The sequence below is a fragment of the Sciurus carolinensis genome, chromosome 15, assembly GCF_902686445.1.
Source record: "Sciurus carolinensis chromosome 15, mSciCar1.2, whole genome shotgun sequence".
NCBI lineage: Eukaryota > Metazoa > Chordata > Mammalia > Rodentia > Sciuridae > Sciurus > Sciurus carolinensis.
The window spans coordinates 80,535,409-80,552,411 of record NC_062227.1 but is presented as its reverse complement, the minus strand read 5'-3'; the positions used below and the strand labels follow the sequence as shown (position 1 = coordinate 80,552,411).

Below are 17,003 nucleotides of genomic sequence, written 5' to 3'. Positions count from 1 at the left end.
TGAGGAAGAACACATCTTTGGAAAGGAAGCTGGTGACAAGAAGGCATGTCTGTGGAACGGTGTCACCCTGGGTGGCTTCCAGCTGCTGCCCGGAGTTCTCAGTTCCGCTGCAGCTCTGACAGACCTTGCAGTACGTGGTGGCTTAGTAGCGTGACACTGGGCTATGGAGCAGACGCTCTGGCAGCACCTCCTGCGGTCCCTTCCCCAGGCATGGCTCAGAAGCGGGCAGGACCCACACTGGCAGCATCAGGAGCCGATACTAGAGGTGCTGGGGTCCTCAGCGCCGCGCCACACAGCAGCACCAGCACTGCGCTTGCCCTCCGCCTGAGGGCTCTGCGGCCTTCCTGTGCAGGCCCAGGTCAGAGCGCTGGCCTGCTGTCTACACTGCTGCTCCCGCCGTGGGTCTGCAAATGGGACGCAGACCTCCAGAGCTATCTCCACCGAGAGCAGCTCCCGGTCCTCGTTGAATAGCATCTCCATTCTCACAACGTTGGATGCTAGTTATTGACAGCAAATACCCATCAGAAAGGAAGCAAGCATTCATGAGGAAACTGCTGCATCCAGCAATGGAAAAGTCTAGCATTCTGTGAGAAAGCTTGTAGGCACAAGATCCAAAGGCAGGCATTTCCAGCACATGCTCTCAGCCTGGCCCTTAGGTACGCCAGGAAACCAGCAAGCCCCCTGTAGCAGGCAGCCAGAAAGAACACAGCACTTCCCAAGTTCCTCTGGACTGATCCAAACACTCTACCAGCCTCAGCTGTGCCCTACAGAAGGGCTCTGGCTCACATGTTCCCTCATTGCAGGTTCATCCCTCCCACTGCTCAGACACATGCTCCAAGACGAGGGAGCACCTCAGGAGCTCACTCCTCAGGCCACGTCTGAACCACAGGCACCCTGTGGCCATCAATGCTGAGCCCTCTGCTTCACACATGGTCAGCACGTGCTTGCACTCATGAAGAGAGTGGCAGTGGCTGCCAGGAGAAGCAGATGCTCCAGAGGAGCAACTCCACGTTCCTTCAAGTGTTTGCAGGGAGAAGGAGCAAAGTCACAGCATATCAGGAGAAGAGAGTGTAGAACAAGGGCTGGTTGCCATCACACAAGGAGCAGTGGAACATAAGAGATCCACAGGCAGAGGAGCATCTTATCCCTCAAAGTTGGCAACTCTGGGGAAGTACAGTCACGGGGATCTGTTTGCAAAACACATCACCTGCATGTCCCCTGATACCTTTAAAGTGAACCTCTTACCTGGCAGATGTGCAGATGATGCTGGTTCACCTGGCTATGCAGGAAAATTAAGAACAAGCACCCTCAACCATCATCCAAGGTGCATCCAGCACCATCAGCAAGCACACAGGGCCCTCCATGGTGGCCGAGAAGTCATCCAGCATCATAGCAAGGACACGGGGCCTCCATGGAGACCCAGAAGTCATCCAGCACCATCAGCAAGGACATGGAACATTCCATGGTGACGCAGAGGTCATCCAGCATCATCAGCAAGGACATGGGGCCCTCCATGGTGACCTAGAGGTCATCCAGCACCGTCAGCAAGGACATGGGGCCCTCCATGGTGACCCAGAAGTCATCCAGCACCGTCAGCAAGGACGTGGGGCCCTCATTGGTGACCCAGAGGTCATCCAGCACCATCAGCAAGGACATGGAACATTCCATGGTGACCCAGAAGTCATCCAGTACCATCAGCAAGGACACGGGGCCTTGCATGGTGACCCAGAGGTCATCCAGCATCGTCAGCAAGGACATGGGGCCCTCCATGGTGACCCAGAGGTCATCCAGCACCATCAGCAAGGACATGGGGCCCTCCATGGTGACCCAGAGGTCATCCAGCACCATCAGCAAGGACATGGGGCCCTCCATGGAGACCCAGAAGTCATCCAGTACCATAAGCAAGGACACGGGGCCCTCCAGGTGACCCAGAAGTCATCCAGTATCATCAGCAAGGACATGGGGCCCTCCATGGTGACCCAGAAGTCATCCAGTACCATCAGCAAGGACACGGGGCCTTCCATGGTGACCCAGAGGTCATCCAGCATCGTCAGCAAGGACATGGGCCCCTCCATGGTGACCCAGAGGTCATCCAGCACCATCAGCAAGGACATGGGCCCCTCCATGGTGACCCAGAAGTCATCCAGTACCATCAGCAAGGACACGGGGCCTTGCATGGTGACCCAGAGGTCATCCAGCATCGTCAGCAAGGACATGGGGCCCTCCATGGTGACCCAGAGGTCATCCAGCACCATCAGCAAGGACATGGGGCCCTCCATGGAGACCCAGAAGTCATCCAGTACCATCAGCAAGGACACGGGGCCCTCCAGGTGACCCAGGAGTCATCCAGCATCATCAGCAAGGACATGGGGCCCTCCATGGTGACCCAGAAGTCATCCAGTACCATCAGCAAGGACACGGGGCCTTCCATGGTGACCCAGAGGTCATCCAGCACCATCAGCAAGGACATGGGCCCCTCCATGGTGACCCAGAAGTCATCCAGTACCATCAGCAAGGACACAGGGCCTTGCATGGTGACCCAGAGGTCATCCAGCATCGTCAGCAAGGACATGGGGCCCTCCATGGTGACCCAGAGGTCATCCAGCACCATCAACAAGGACATGGGGCCCTCCATGGTGACCCAGAGGTCATCCAGCACCATAGCAAGGACATGGGACATTCCATGGTGACACAGAGGTCATCCAGCACCATCAGCAAGGACATGGGGCCCTCCATGGTGACCCAGAAGTCATCCAGCACCGTCAGCAAGGACGTGGGGCCCTCCATGGTGACCCAGAGGTCATCCAGCACCATAGCAAGGACATGGGACATTCCATGGTGACACAGAGGTCATCCAGCACCATCAGCAAGGACATGGGGCCCTCCATGGTGACCCAGAAGTCATCCAGCACCGTCAGCAAGGACGTGGGGCCCTCCATGGTGACCCAGAGGTCATCCAGCACCATCAGCAAGGACATGGAACATTCCATGGTGACCCAGAAGTCATCCAGCACCGTCAGCAAGGACATGGGGCCCTCCATGGTGACCCAGAGGTCATCCAGCACCATCAGCAAGGACACGGGGCCTCCATGGTGACCCAGAGGTCATCCAGCACCATCAGCAAGGACATGGGACATTCCATGGTGACCCAGAAGTCATCCAGCACCATAGCAAGGACATGGGACCCTCCATGGTGACCCAGAGGTCATCCAGCACCGTCAGCAAGGACATGGGACATTCCATGGTGACCTAGAGGTCATCCAGCACCATCAGCAAGGACACGGGGCCCTCCATGGTGACCCAGAGGTCATCCAGCACCATCAGCAAGGACATGGGGCCCTCCATGGTGACCCAGAAGTCATCCAGCATCATCAGCAAGGACATGGGACCCTCCATGGTGACCCAGAGGTCATCCAGCACCGTCAGCAAGGACATGGGACATTCCATGGTGACCCAGAGGTCATCCAGCACCATCAGCAAGGACACGGGGCCCTCCATGGTGACCCAGAGGTCATCCAGCATCATCAGCAAGGACATGGGGCCCTCCATGGTGACCTAGAGGTCATCCAGCACCATCAGCAAGGACATGGGGCCCTCCATGGTGACCCAGAGGTCATCCAGCACCATCAGCAAGGACACGGGGCCCTCCATGGTGACCCAGAGGTCATCCAGCATCATCAGCAAGGACATGGGGCCCTCCATGGTGACCCAGAGGTCATCCAGCATCATCAGCAAGGACATGGGGCCCTCCATGGTGACCTAGAGGTCATCCAGCACCATCAGCAAGGACACGGGGCCGTCCATGGTGACCCAGAGGTCATCCAGCATCGTCAGCAAGGACATGGGGCCCTCCATGGTGACCTACAAGTCATCCAGCACCATCAGCAAGGACACGGGGCCTCCATGGTGACCCAGGTCATCCAGCATCATCAGCAAGGACATGGGGCCCTCCATGGTGACCCAGGTCATCCAGCACCACAGCAAGGACACTGTCCCTTTGTGCAAGCCACTCTACACATACCTCAGAATTTCTGTCAAGTGCTTTAGCAGCTTCATGCTACAATTTCGAAAGTTACTTAAGTGTTCTTTCAGGGAGCAAAGCTCTGAGGAGTGGACCTCCCTGTGCCTACTTTATAATCAGGAATTTTTAACACTACTTTGAGCTTATTGCAATGATGTATTGGGAATCTCCTATAAAATGGGCATAACTTCCCCTAAATATAGGTTAGGTGACAACAAAAGAAGATGCTTGCATGCTGACGCAAGCTATTGAACATAAAAATGCCATTAAGGGTAGGGTACAGCTCAGTAGTAGCGCACTTGTCCAGAGGTCCAAGGCCCTGGGTTCAATCCCTAGTACCACAAAAAAGAAAAAAAAAAAAATATGCTGTTAAAAGATACAGCACAGTCATCCTGCCACATTAATTACTTTATTTGAAACTTGAAGCCATGTCCTTTATAAAGACATAGCAGTTGAAACAGTGTACATATTTTTCATGAAGACTTTCACTTTCTTTTATATCTATAAACAAGTTTAGATAGAATACAACTATCGAAACTAACATTGTGTAATGAAAAAAAATGTGTTTTCTACTGGGAACTGAACTCAGGAGCACTCTACACTGAGCTACATCCCCAGGCCTTTTCTTTTTTTTTATTTTGAGGTAGGGCCTTGCCAAGTGGCCCAGGTTGGGCTCAAACTTATGATCCTCCTGCCTCAGCCTTCTAAGCACCTGGAATTATAGGCATGCACCACCTCTAGTTACGATAACACTTCTTTATATTGTTTCAATACTAGTGTGTATTCTACAACAGAATAAATTTAACAAAATTAATTAAAAGTGGGTACTGATGATGGACAAATTTTATAAAAATGTATATAAATTTTATATAGCAAAATAAAAAAAACAGCTGAGCAAATCCAACAATTCTTTACAAATGAAAAATAAAGGACAAAAAGTAAAAGGCAAAAAGATCACAGCCCAGAGGGAACATGTGGTTTGTCTTCCATTCATAAACTAACTACTATAATTCATCACATTACCGATGAAAACAATACGATCACAGCAACAGAGGAAAAGAAAGTATTTGATAATATTCACAGGCTTGAAGAAAAAAACTGACCTCCTGGCAAACTAACAATGGCCGAGAACTTCCTGAAGCCAAAAGGCGTCCACAGAGCCTGTCACAGAAAGCCTGGCTCAACTAGCAGCATGGAGGTCACCCCACTGCACACGGAAGGAAGCGCACCCTGTGGCACGGCCTCCACACCCAGAGGCCACGCCAGCAGGGCGAGAGAGGAAAGTGCCATTCTCACATGACACCAGTGTCCATGGGAAAAGCCAAATAGCCACAGACAAACCGCCACAATTAACAGAAGAGGTTTCTGAATTCACAATTGACATATGAAAGTCAATCACCTTTCCATACACAGACAGAAACCTAAAGATGGCTCATGGCAATGAAATAAGGAAAAAGAGAAAAAGATCTGCAAGATCTGAGGAACCAGCTGACATTAATAAGAGGAGACATACAGACTTGGATAAAGACCAAGTTAATCCTGAAGAGGATGAAAGATAAGCTCTACCATAGGGATTTCAAGAGAATCATGGGATAATGTCTATTAACATTAAATTAACAGGCAAACAGAACAGAACTGAGCCCAGAACAAGACTTAACCTCAGTAGGGAAGGGTTGCTTCAAGGATAGTAAGTTTACAGCTGGCTTTTAAACCAAGAGCAGACGAAAATGTTTGGGGGAAAAATTATACCTGCACTGGACATATACAGATATTTTTCTTGCCATTATTCCCTAAACAATAGAGTATACAACTTTACACAGCATTTACACTGTTAGACATTGTAAACAACCTAAAGATGGTCTCAAGTGCACAGGAGGATGTGCACTAGGCTGTCCTACAGAAGGGATCTGGGCACGCTTGGAGTTTGGTACCTGCAGGGATCCTGGAACCAAACCCCATAGATTGCCAAGGATGACTGTACTTTTAAAAGCAGGTGACCCTAAAAGTGGCAGCATCCTTGGGCCATATGCTGCACAGTCAAGAGTCTGTGACAGCACCCTACAATGACCAAAGTTCATGACAATGACCCCAGGCCAAGAAACACTGAGCACCCAGAATAGGCAAAGCAGTCCTGGGCAGGAAGAGTGATGCAGGAGGCATCACAATACCAGACCTCAAACTCTACTGCAGGGCAACAGTAACAAAGACAGCACGGTACTGGCACCAAAACAGACAGGTAGACCAACGGTACAGAACAGGACACAAAGACAAACCCACAAAAATACATTTATCTCATACTAAACAAAGGTGCCAAAAAATACAATGGAGAAAAGATAGCCTCTTCAACAAATGGAGCTGGGAAAATTGGAAATCCATATGCAGTAAAATGAAATTAAACCCCTATCTCTCACTCTGCACAAAACTCAACTCAAAATGGATCAAGTATCTAGGAATTAGACCTGAGACCCTTCACCAAATAGAAGACAAAGTAGGCCCAAATCTTCATCATGTCAGCTTAGGATCAGACTTCCTTAACAAGACTCCCATAGTGCAAAACATAAAAGCAAGAATTAATAAATGGTATGGATTCAAACTCAAAAGCTTTTTCTCAGCAAAGGAAACAATCAATGATGTCAAAAGAGAGCCTACAGAGTGGGAGAAAATCTTTTCCACGTGCAAATTAAATAGAGCACTAATCATCAAAATTTAAAAAGAACTTATAAAACTTTTCACCAAAAATACAAAGAATCCAAACAATAAATGGGCTAAGGAACTGGATAGACACTTCACAGAAGATATAAGGGTGAAAAAAATATATATGAAAAGTGCTCATCATTCCTAGTAATTAGAGAAATGCAAATTAAAACCACCCTAAGATTTCATCTAACTCCGATTAGAATGGCTATTATCAAGAACACAAGCAATAATAAGTGTTGGCATGGATGTGGGGAAAAAGGCACACTTTTACATTACTGATGGAGTTGCAAATTGGTGCAGCCACTCTGGAAGGCAGTATGGAGATTCCTCAGAAAACTTGGAATGGACCCACCATTTGACCCAGCTATCCCACTCCTCAGTTTATACCCAAAGGACTAAAATCAACATACTACAGAGATGCAACCACATCAATGTTCATAGCTGCTCAATTCACAATAGATTGTAGAACCAATCTAGATGCCCTTCAGTAGATGAATCGACAAAGAAACTGTGGTATATATACACAATGGAATATTAGTCATAAAGAATAAAATTACGGCATTTGCCTGTAAATTGATGAAGTTGGAGAATATTATGATAAGTGAAATAAGCCAAGCCCAAAAAACCAAAGACCAAATGTTTGCTCTGATAAATGGATGATGATACATAATGGGGGCGGAGGGTGGCAAGAGAAGAATGGAGGAACTTTGGATGGTATAGAGGAAAATGGGACAGGGTAGGGTGGGGGAAGGAAAGATCGTGAACTGAGACAGACATCATTACCCTATGCACATGTATGATCACATGAATGGTGTGACTCTACATTGTGTACAACCACAGAAATGAAAAGTTGTACCCTGGCAGATTGCTCACTGTCAGGCGTCTATCATTCACCATTTGCCTGCCTCTCGCCTGTCCATCGCCTGCCTTACACCTATACATCACCCAACGCACGAGGTTCACCTCCTGATCGTCCAACAACAGTCAGCAAACAGATCGCCGACCACCAGTGGAGCACCAGCTGCCTGCTGTTGCCTGGAAGTTCTCTGTTACAGTACCTGCAGGTTTGAGTACACGTGGCTGCCGCCATTTTGAGACAACAGTCAGGCCCCGTAGGACCCCTGGCCAGATTGGCTGAGCCTCGTCTCCAGGATCCCTCAGCCCGACTGATCACTCCCTGCCTCTGGGGCCTTCACGTCGACTGACTGCTCCCTGCCACCAGGACCCCCAAACCAACTAACTGCGCCCTATCACCGGGACCCCAGACTGACTGATTGCACCCAGCCTCCAGGATTCCACAACCACACCAAAAACACTGGACCTCCAGGACCCCTGCCTGACCAACTGCATCCCGCCTCCAGGACCTCCAGCTGACCACGTCCACAACCTGAGCTGCAGCTCCCCATTTGCCAACACATTTCGAAGCCAGAGCGGCCATCTTGGATAATCCTGGAAGCCATAGCTCGGATCTTTAGGTGGAGCAAATCCCATCCTGAGATGCCTGCTGGAGGTTTGAAGCTCATTATCAGGTACGTCTCATGCATCAGGCTACTGAACACTGGGAGGTTTCATTACTACTATAAAATCTACTGTTATACAGTAGATTTTCTTTTTTCTCCTTTTTAAAAAATTTAAGTTTTTATTTCTTTACTTTTCTTGCTTTCTCTTTCTTTTGTTTACCTGCTCCCTCAAAGTCTCTTTCTCCCTCTTTTGCATGCTAACATCCAATTTCTTTTGACTACACTCTCACCCTTTCTATTTTCTAGAACTTCTGTATATTCTTTTCTTATCCCATTAACAGCCACATTCTACATCCCTCTGCATCCTCTTTGTCCTCCATTAGAAACTGCAGACCTCACTACAAACCTGTTCGTTTTACCGAAGATAATATTTGAACTCATTCTATTTATTATGACAATTTTGTTATTGTCCCCATAGGGGCTATTTGGTCTAGGATTGCATAGTGTCTGAATTGGGCACTGCTAATATTGATCTCCCCTTAAAGAAAGGGTTTTGGAAACATATAGGGCCACTATAAGCCTATAGGGGGAAATCTGCAATACCCCGATCTGCACTGGTAGAGGGGAAGATACATGAACAACATGAAAAAACAAGGGAAGCAAATGATCCAAACAAATCTAGATTCTATATTAATAGAATCCAATGACAGTATGTTAGAAGAACTGTCAGAAAAGGACTTCAGATTATACATGATTAAGATGATTCGCAAAGCTAAGGATGAGATAAGAGAGCAAATGCAGGCAATGAATGATAATATCAATAAACTGAAAGAGCAAGTGCAGAAAGCAAAAGATCATTTCAACAAAGAGATAGAGATTCTCAAAAAAAACCAAATGTAAATCCTTGAAATGAAGGAAACAATAAACCAAATAAAAAACTCAATGGAAAGCATCACCAACAGACTAGACCACTTGGAAGACAGAACCTCAGACAATGAAGACAAAATGTTTAATCTTGAAAATAAAGTCGCCCAAACAGAGAAGATGGTAAGAAATCATGAACAGAATCTCCAAGAACTATGAGACATCATGAAAAGACCAAATTTAAGAATTATTGGGACTGAGGAAGGCACAGAGATACAAACCAAAGGAATGAACAAAATATTCAATGAAATAATGTCAGAAAATTTCCCAAACCTGAAGAATGAAATGGAAAATCAAATACAAGAGGCTTACAGAACACCAAATGCACAGAATCACAACAGATCCACACCAAGGCACATTATAATGAAAATGCCTACCATTCAAAATAAAGACAGGATTTTGAAGGCCGCAAGAGAAAAACATCAGATTACTCATAGGGGGAGACCAATATGGATAGCAGCCGACTTCTCAACCCAGACTCTAAAAGCTAGACGGGCCTGGAACAACATATTTCAAGCTCTGAAAGAATATGGTTGCCAAACAAGAATCCTATACCCAGCAAAACTAACCTTCAGATTTGAAGATGAAATAAAATCCTGCCATGATAAACAAAAGTTAAAAGAATTTACAAATAGAAAGCCTGCGCTACAGAACGTTCTCAACAAAATATTCCATGAGGAGGAAATGAAAAACAACAATGGAGGTCAGCAAAGGGAGGAACTACCTTAGAGAAAAAACACTCAAATGAGAAACCAAGCCAACTTAAAAGCCAAAAATAAGCCAAATGACTGGGAATACAAATCATGTCTCAATAATAACCCTGAATGTTAATGGCCTAAACTCATCAATCAAAAGACATAGACTGACAGAATGGATTAAAAAGAAAGACCCAACAATATGCTGCCTACAAGAGACTCATCTCATAGAAAAAGACATCCACAGACTAAAGGTGGAAGGATGGGGAAAAAACCTACCACGCAAATGGACTCAGTAAAAAAGCGGGGGTTTCCATCCTTTGGACTTCAAGCCAAAGTTAGTCAGAAGGGATAAAGAAGGACATTTCATACTGCTTAAGGGAACCATAAATCAGGAAGACATAACAATAGTAAATATTTATGCCCCAAACAATGGTGCATCCCTGTACATCAAACAAATCCTTCTCAATTTCAGGAAACACATAGACCACAACACAATAATTCTGGGTGACTTTAACACACCACTGTCACCACTAGATAGATCTTCCAAACAAAAACCAAAGAAACCATAGAACTCAATAACACAATCAATAACCTATACTTAATAGACATACATAGAATATTCCATCCATCAATGAGTGTATCCACTTTCTTCTCAGCAGCACATGGAACCTTCTCTAAAATAGACCATGTGTTATGCCACAAAGCAGCCCTTAGGAAATGCAAAAAAATAGAGATACTGCCTTGTGTTCTATCAGATCATAATGGACTGAGAATAGAAATCAATGACAAAATAAAAAAGGGAAATTACTCCAACACCTGGAGACTAAATGCTATGCTATTGAATGAAACATGGATAACAGAAAACATGAAGGAGGAGATAAAAATATTCTTAGAGATCAATGAGAACGATGATACAACATATCAAAATCTCTGGGACACTATGAAAGCTGTACTAAGAGGAAAATTCATTGCATGAAGCGCATTCCAGAAAAGAATGAAAAGTCAACAACTAAATGATCTAACATTATAGCTCAAAGCCCTAGAGAAAGAAGAACAGAATAACAGCAAAAGTAGAAGAAATAATTAAAATTAGAGCTGAAATCAATGAAATTGAAATAAAAGAAACAATTCAAAAAATTGACAAAACGAAAAGTTGGTTCTTTGAGAAAGTAAATAAAATAGACAAACCCTTAGCCACACTAACAAAGAGGAGAGAGAAAACTCAAATTACTAAAACTCGTGATGAAAAAGGAAGTATCACAACAGACACCACTGAGATACATAACATAATGAGAAGCTACTTTGAAAATCTGTATTTCAACAAAATAGAAACTACTAAAGACATTGACAAATTTCTAGAGACATATGATCCTCCCAAACTGAACCAGGAGGACATACACAATTTAAACAAATCAGTATCAAGCAATGAAATAGAAGAAGCTATTAAAAACCTACCATCCAAGAAAAGCCCAGGACCAGATGGACTCTCAGCCGAGTTCTACAAGACCTTCAAAGAAGATCTCATTCCAATACTTCTCAAAGTATTCCAGGAAATAGAAAAGGAGGGTACCCTATCAAACGCATTCTATGAAGCTAATATCACCCTCATACCCAAACCAGGAAAAGACACATCGAGGAAAGAAAATTTTAGACCAATATCCTTGATGAATATAGATGCAAAGATCCTTAACAAAATATTGGCAAACTGTATCCAAAAACATATTAAGAAAATCGTGCACCACGATCAAGTGGGGTTCATCCCTAGAATGTAAGGATGGTTTAACATCCGTAAATCAATAAACGTAATCCATCATGTCAATAGACTTAAGGATAAGAATCATGTGGTTATTTCAATTGACGCGGAAAAAGCTTTTGACAAAATACAACACCCCTTCATGCTCAAAACACTAGAAAAAATAGGGATAGTAGGAACATACCTGAACATTGTAAAGGCTATTTATGCTAAGCCCATGGCCAACATCATTCTAAATGGAGAAAAAGCTGAAACTATTCCCTTTAAAAACGGGAACAAGACAGGGATGTCCTCTTTCACCACTTCTATTCAACATTGTCCTCGAAACTCTAGCCAGAGCAATTAGGCAGACCAAAGAAATTAAAGGGATACGAATAGGAAAAGAGGAACTTAAGCTGTTACTATTTGCTGATGACATGATTATATACTTAGAGGATCCAAAAAACTCCTCCAGAAAACTTCTAGACCTCATCGATGAATTCAGCAAAATAGCAGGCCATAAAATCAACACGCATAAAACTAAAACAATTTTATATGCAAGTGACGAAACAGCTGAAAGGGAAATGAGGAAAACAACTCCATTTGCAATAGCCTCAAAAAAAAAAAAATCAAATACTTGGGCATCAATCTAACCAAAGAGGTAAAAGATCTCTACAATGAAAACTACAAAACATTGAAGAAAGAAATTGAGGAAGACCTTAGAAGATGGAAAGATCTCCCATGTCTTTGGATAGGCAGAATTAATATTGTCAAAATGGCCATACTACCAAAAGTGCTATACAGATTCAATGCAATTCCAATTAAAATCCCAATGATGTACCTTACAGAAATAGAGCAAGCAATCATGAAATTCATCTGGAAGAATAAGAAACCCAGAATAGCTAAAGCAATCCTTAGCAGGAAGAATGAAGCAGGGGGCATCGCAATACTAAACTTTGTATAGCTTTGTTACTATACAAAAGCAATAGTAACAAAACGGCATGGTATTGGCACCAAAATAGACAGGTAGATCAATGGAACAGAATAGAGGACAAGGACACAAACCCAAATAAATACAATTTTCTCATACTAGACAAAGGTGCCAAAAATATGCAATAGAGAAAAGATAGCCTCTTCAACAAATGGTGCTGGGAAAACTGGAAATCCATATGCAACAGAATGAAGCTAAATCCCTATCTCTCACCCTGTACAAAACTCAACTCACAATGGATCAAGGACCTTGAAATCAGACCAGAGACCCTGCATCTTATAGAAGAAAAAGTAGGTCCAAATCTTCAACTTGTTGGCTTAAGATCAGACTTCCTTAACAGGACTCCCATAGCACAAGAAAAAAAAGCAAAAATCAACAACTGGGATAGATTCAAACTAAATAGCTTTCTCTCAGCAAAGGAAACTATCAGCAATGCGAAGAGAGAGCCTACAGAGTGGGAGAATATCTTTGCCACTCATACTTCAGATAGAGCACTAATTTCCAGAATATATAAAGAACTCAAAAAACTCTACACCAAGAATACAAATAACCCAATCAACAAATGGGCTAAGGATATGAAAAGACGCTTCACAGAAGATCTACAAGCAATCAACAAACATATGAAAAAATGTTCACCATCTTTAGTAATAAGAGAAATGCAAATCAAAACTACCCTAAGATTCCATCTCACCCCAATTAGAATGGCGATTATCAAGAATACAAACAACAACAAGTGTTGGAGAGGATGTGGGGGAAAAGGTACACTCATACATTGCTGGTGGGGCTGCAAATTAGTGCAGCCACTCTGGAAAGCAGTATGGAAATTCCTCAGAAAGTTTGGAATGGACCTACCATTTGACCCAGCTATCCCACTCCTCGGCCTATACCCAAAGGACTTAAAATCAGCATACTACAGAGATACAGCCACATCAATGTTCATAGCTGCTCAACTCACAATAGCCAGACTGTGGAACCAACCTAGATGTCCTTCAACTGATGAATGGATAAAGAAACTGTGGTATATATATACAATGGAATATTACTCAGCTATAAAGAATAATAAAATTATGGCATTTGCAGGCAAATGGATGAAATTGGAGAATATCATGCTAAGTGAGATAAGTCAATCTCAAAAAACCAAAGGACAAATGATCTCGCTGATAAGCGGACGATGACACATAATGGGGGGTGGGAGGGGGGCAAGAATGGAGGAAGGAGGGACCGTATAGAGGGAAAAGAGGGGTGGGAGGGGTGAGAGGGGTAAGGGGGGAAGGAAAAATAACAGAATGAATCAAACATCATTACCCTATGTAAATGTATGATTATACAAATGGTATGCTGTTATTTCTTGTACAAACGGAAACATGTATCCCATTTGTTTATAATAAAAATAAATTAAAATTAAAAATAAAAAGAAAAGTTGTACCCCATTTGTGTATGATGAACCAAAATGCAGTCTGTAAAAATAAAAATAAAAAAAAAAAAAAAAGAAACACTGAGCAACACCACGCTGACCTAAAAAGATCAAGTGTGCCCATGTTTTGAGAACAGTTTCCACACAGAACGGCAACAACACACCATTCTTACACCTGAATGATTAAATCACCAGCTTCCCACTAAACACCTCTCACTGTGATTTCTAGATGGTCAATACTGCACAGCAGTAAACTCCAAATTCCACTGAAAATACACCATGATCTACCTGTTGTAAGTCACCTGACAGTCATAATAAGATTTGTTAAATTTTCAAATAGTATACAGACCTCTTAATATAACAAGGAAATTCTACCAAAAATGTTTTTAACATTGGCTTCGACAAAACAATAAACCTAAAACAGTAACTTTACATGATGGAGTCCATTCAATCTGGGGATGTAATGAGGGTCCATTACAAGCTATCAAGAAAACACTGTGCCTTAGGAGACAAGAACAGTTTTGCACAGGGTACTCCTGGCTGTCACATGGCGTTCCATCTTGGCAAGGTGCTTCCAGACACAACCTCTTCACTGAAGGTGTACAGATCACTGGAAAGTTCCAAACATGGAGAACACCTTCATACAGAAACTGGACCCATCAGTTATCGCGCTTGAGTTACCAGATTTAAAACGAGAAGTACTGGCCTTCTTGTGAACGTGTAAAGGACCACATCTAATCTAAAATTACTAGAAGAGCACACACTTGTCCAGTCCTCTGTACTTCATCTATTTAAGCATTCTGGAAATGAGTTCAGGCAGGCCTTCTAGCGCATGAGCACAGCACTCCTATCAGGACGCCACACGAAGGTTCCCTGCAGGCGCAGGAGAGAAGGCGCCTCCAGTACCTGTGGGCAGGGGGCATCCTGGTGAAGTGCATCTTTGCACCCGAGGGGCCACAGCTATTCGGCATGTGAAGGAAGGAAAGTCCAGCCTGTGGAGCAGATGACTCCCATTCAGTGGCCTACAGCCAGGTAAGAGCATCTTCTTTTGGGCACTTTAACCCAGGGGCACTGGCCTTAACCCAGGGGCACTTTACCTCAGAGCCACACCCCCATATCTCTGGCCCTTTTTTATTTTTTGAGACATGGTTTTGCTAGGTCGCCCAAGTTCTCCTCAAACTTGCAGTTCTGTCTCAGCCTCCCAGGTAGCTGGGATCACAGGCATGCTCCAGTCATCTTTAATTTAGCACAATAATTAGACAAGAGCCAACGGTAACTCCGGAGAAACACCTCGCAAGCTGTGTTTGCCTCAGTCTCTCTAGCACAACATCTGTGACCTGTAGGGCTAAGCTCCAGCTGATCACAGTATGTGGAAAGGGCTCTTTCTCCCCAACTTTCCCCTCTGGGGACCAAGAAACCCTTTTCACTTGAGAGCAGCAGGTCAGATCAAGGGGCATGTAGGGCAAGGAAGGGCTTCATGTCATCAGTGAGAAAATGTGCTCTAGGAAAGAACTGCCACCAAGCTGCCCCACACTTTGCAGCAAGAAGGCATGTGCTGGGGTGGGGGAAGGAAAAAAAATGGAATGAATCAGACATCATCACCCTATGTAAACGTATGATTACACAAACGGTATGCTGTTACTCCATGTAGAAACAGAAATAACATGTATCCCATTTGTTTACAATAAAAATAAATTTAAAAAAATAAGGTATTGTGTCCATCAACAACAACAACGACAACAACAACAAGAAGGCACGTGCTGCCCAGAGCAGGGGCGAGGTCTGCAGTCGGGAACTCTTGACAAGCACCTGCTCCACTGCAAAGCACACCGAGTCCCAAGGAATTCAGAGATGACAGACCGATTCCAGCCAGGGAGGGCGTGTCACCTACAAGGGGCACACAACTGCAGTGTGTGTGTGTACAGTGACCCCCCAGGGAGAAGCCAAGCATTGCCACCACCTGTGTTCAGCAAGGCAAGATGGGCTGGCCTTTTAGAGAGCTCCCGGGGGAGGTGTGGTAGGGCAGCACTGAGACTGGCCTGCAGAGACCACTCTGGTGGTACAGAGAAAGGCCATGAAGAAGATGCTCTGGGGTGGAAACCTCAGAAAACAGGTGTTTGGGGAATGAAGGCGTGCCTGGAAACAGCGGAAATCCAACCTCACTCTCTAGTGATGACATCCAGAGGAACGGGAGAGGTGACAGAGGACCAGAGCCAAGAAGTGGAGGTGGGCATGCAGTGGGACAGGAGGTTCAGGTGGAGAAGGGCTGGGGGTGGCCAGGGGCAGCCTGGGGAACGAGCAGGAAGCACCTATCAGGAGGCTCAGGACAGGGGAGCCAGCAGGCCAGAGCCCAGGGAAGCAGTGGGTCTGACCTCAGGAGCTCCGGCCAGCAGTGACCGGGCAGCCCCGAGCTCATGCTCCAGAAACGGAAGGTAGGAGCAGCACTGAGGAAGAGAGGTTCTCTGTGGCTCCACCCTCCCTCGCTCAATCCCGAGGGACCACAGCTAGACTCGGAAGGTGCCGCAGACGGGCCACTTCCAGAGAGGAGGGGGACCCTTTCCTAACATAAGCACACACTCTCCAGAGCTCCTGACAGGCAGGCCTACAGAATTACCAGGCAGAAACGGAGACTTCTTCTTTAGAGCTTTTTTCTCTTTTTTATCCAACTTCTCAGGGCTTTCCGGCCCCTTCTCCTGCCCCGTGTCCGTGGGGTCTGCCTGCCCTGGGGAAGCGCTGGTGGCATCAGGGCTCCCAGTTGGCCCTGCAGGCGTCTTGGTGTGGCTGCAGTCGCTGGGCGGAGCTGCAACTGGAAGTGAAGACAGCCCACTGTTTTCTAAGGCTTGCTGGGACAGAACAGAACTAGAAGGTTAGACGCAGCGGCAGCCCACACCTGCCGCCAATCAATCCCACGATGCCACAGCTTCACCCACAGAACCTAACTGCACTCCGGAAGTACATTCTACAACTCCAAGCAGTTACCAGAGTGGCCCCCAACTGTTGGAGGCTGTACTGTCTCTTCTGACATTTGACACCTTTTCCCCGCCCAAAATACAGTGGGCCCAGCAG

The 17,003-nt window shown here is 45.3% G+C and overlaps 1 protein-coding gene across 2 annotated transcripts in view; it reads right to left on the bottom strand.

Moving 5' to 3' along the window:
• Positions 1-17,003, bottom strand: part of Znf236 (zinc finger protein 236) — a 93,572-nt gene that overhangs the window by 57,455 nt on the left and 19,114 nt on the right. For both annotated transcript variants that reach the window (XM_047526301.1, XM_047526302.1), the window contains exon 9: positions 16,552-16,780. In XM_047526301.1, the coding sequence (XP_047382257.1) occupies positions 16,552-16,780 (229 nt within the window). The remainder of the gene's footprint in view (positions 1-16,551; positions 16,781-17,003) is intronic.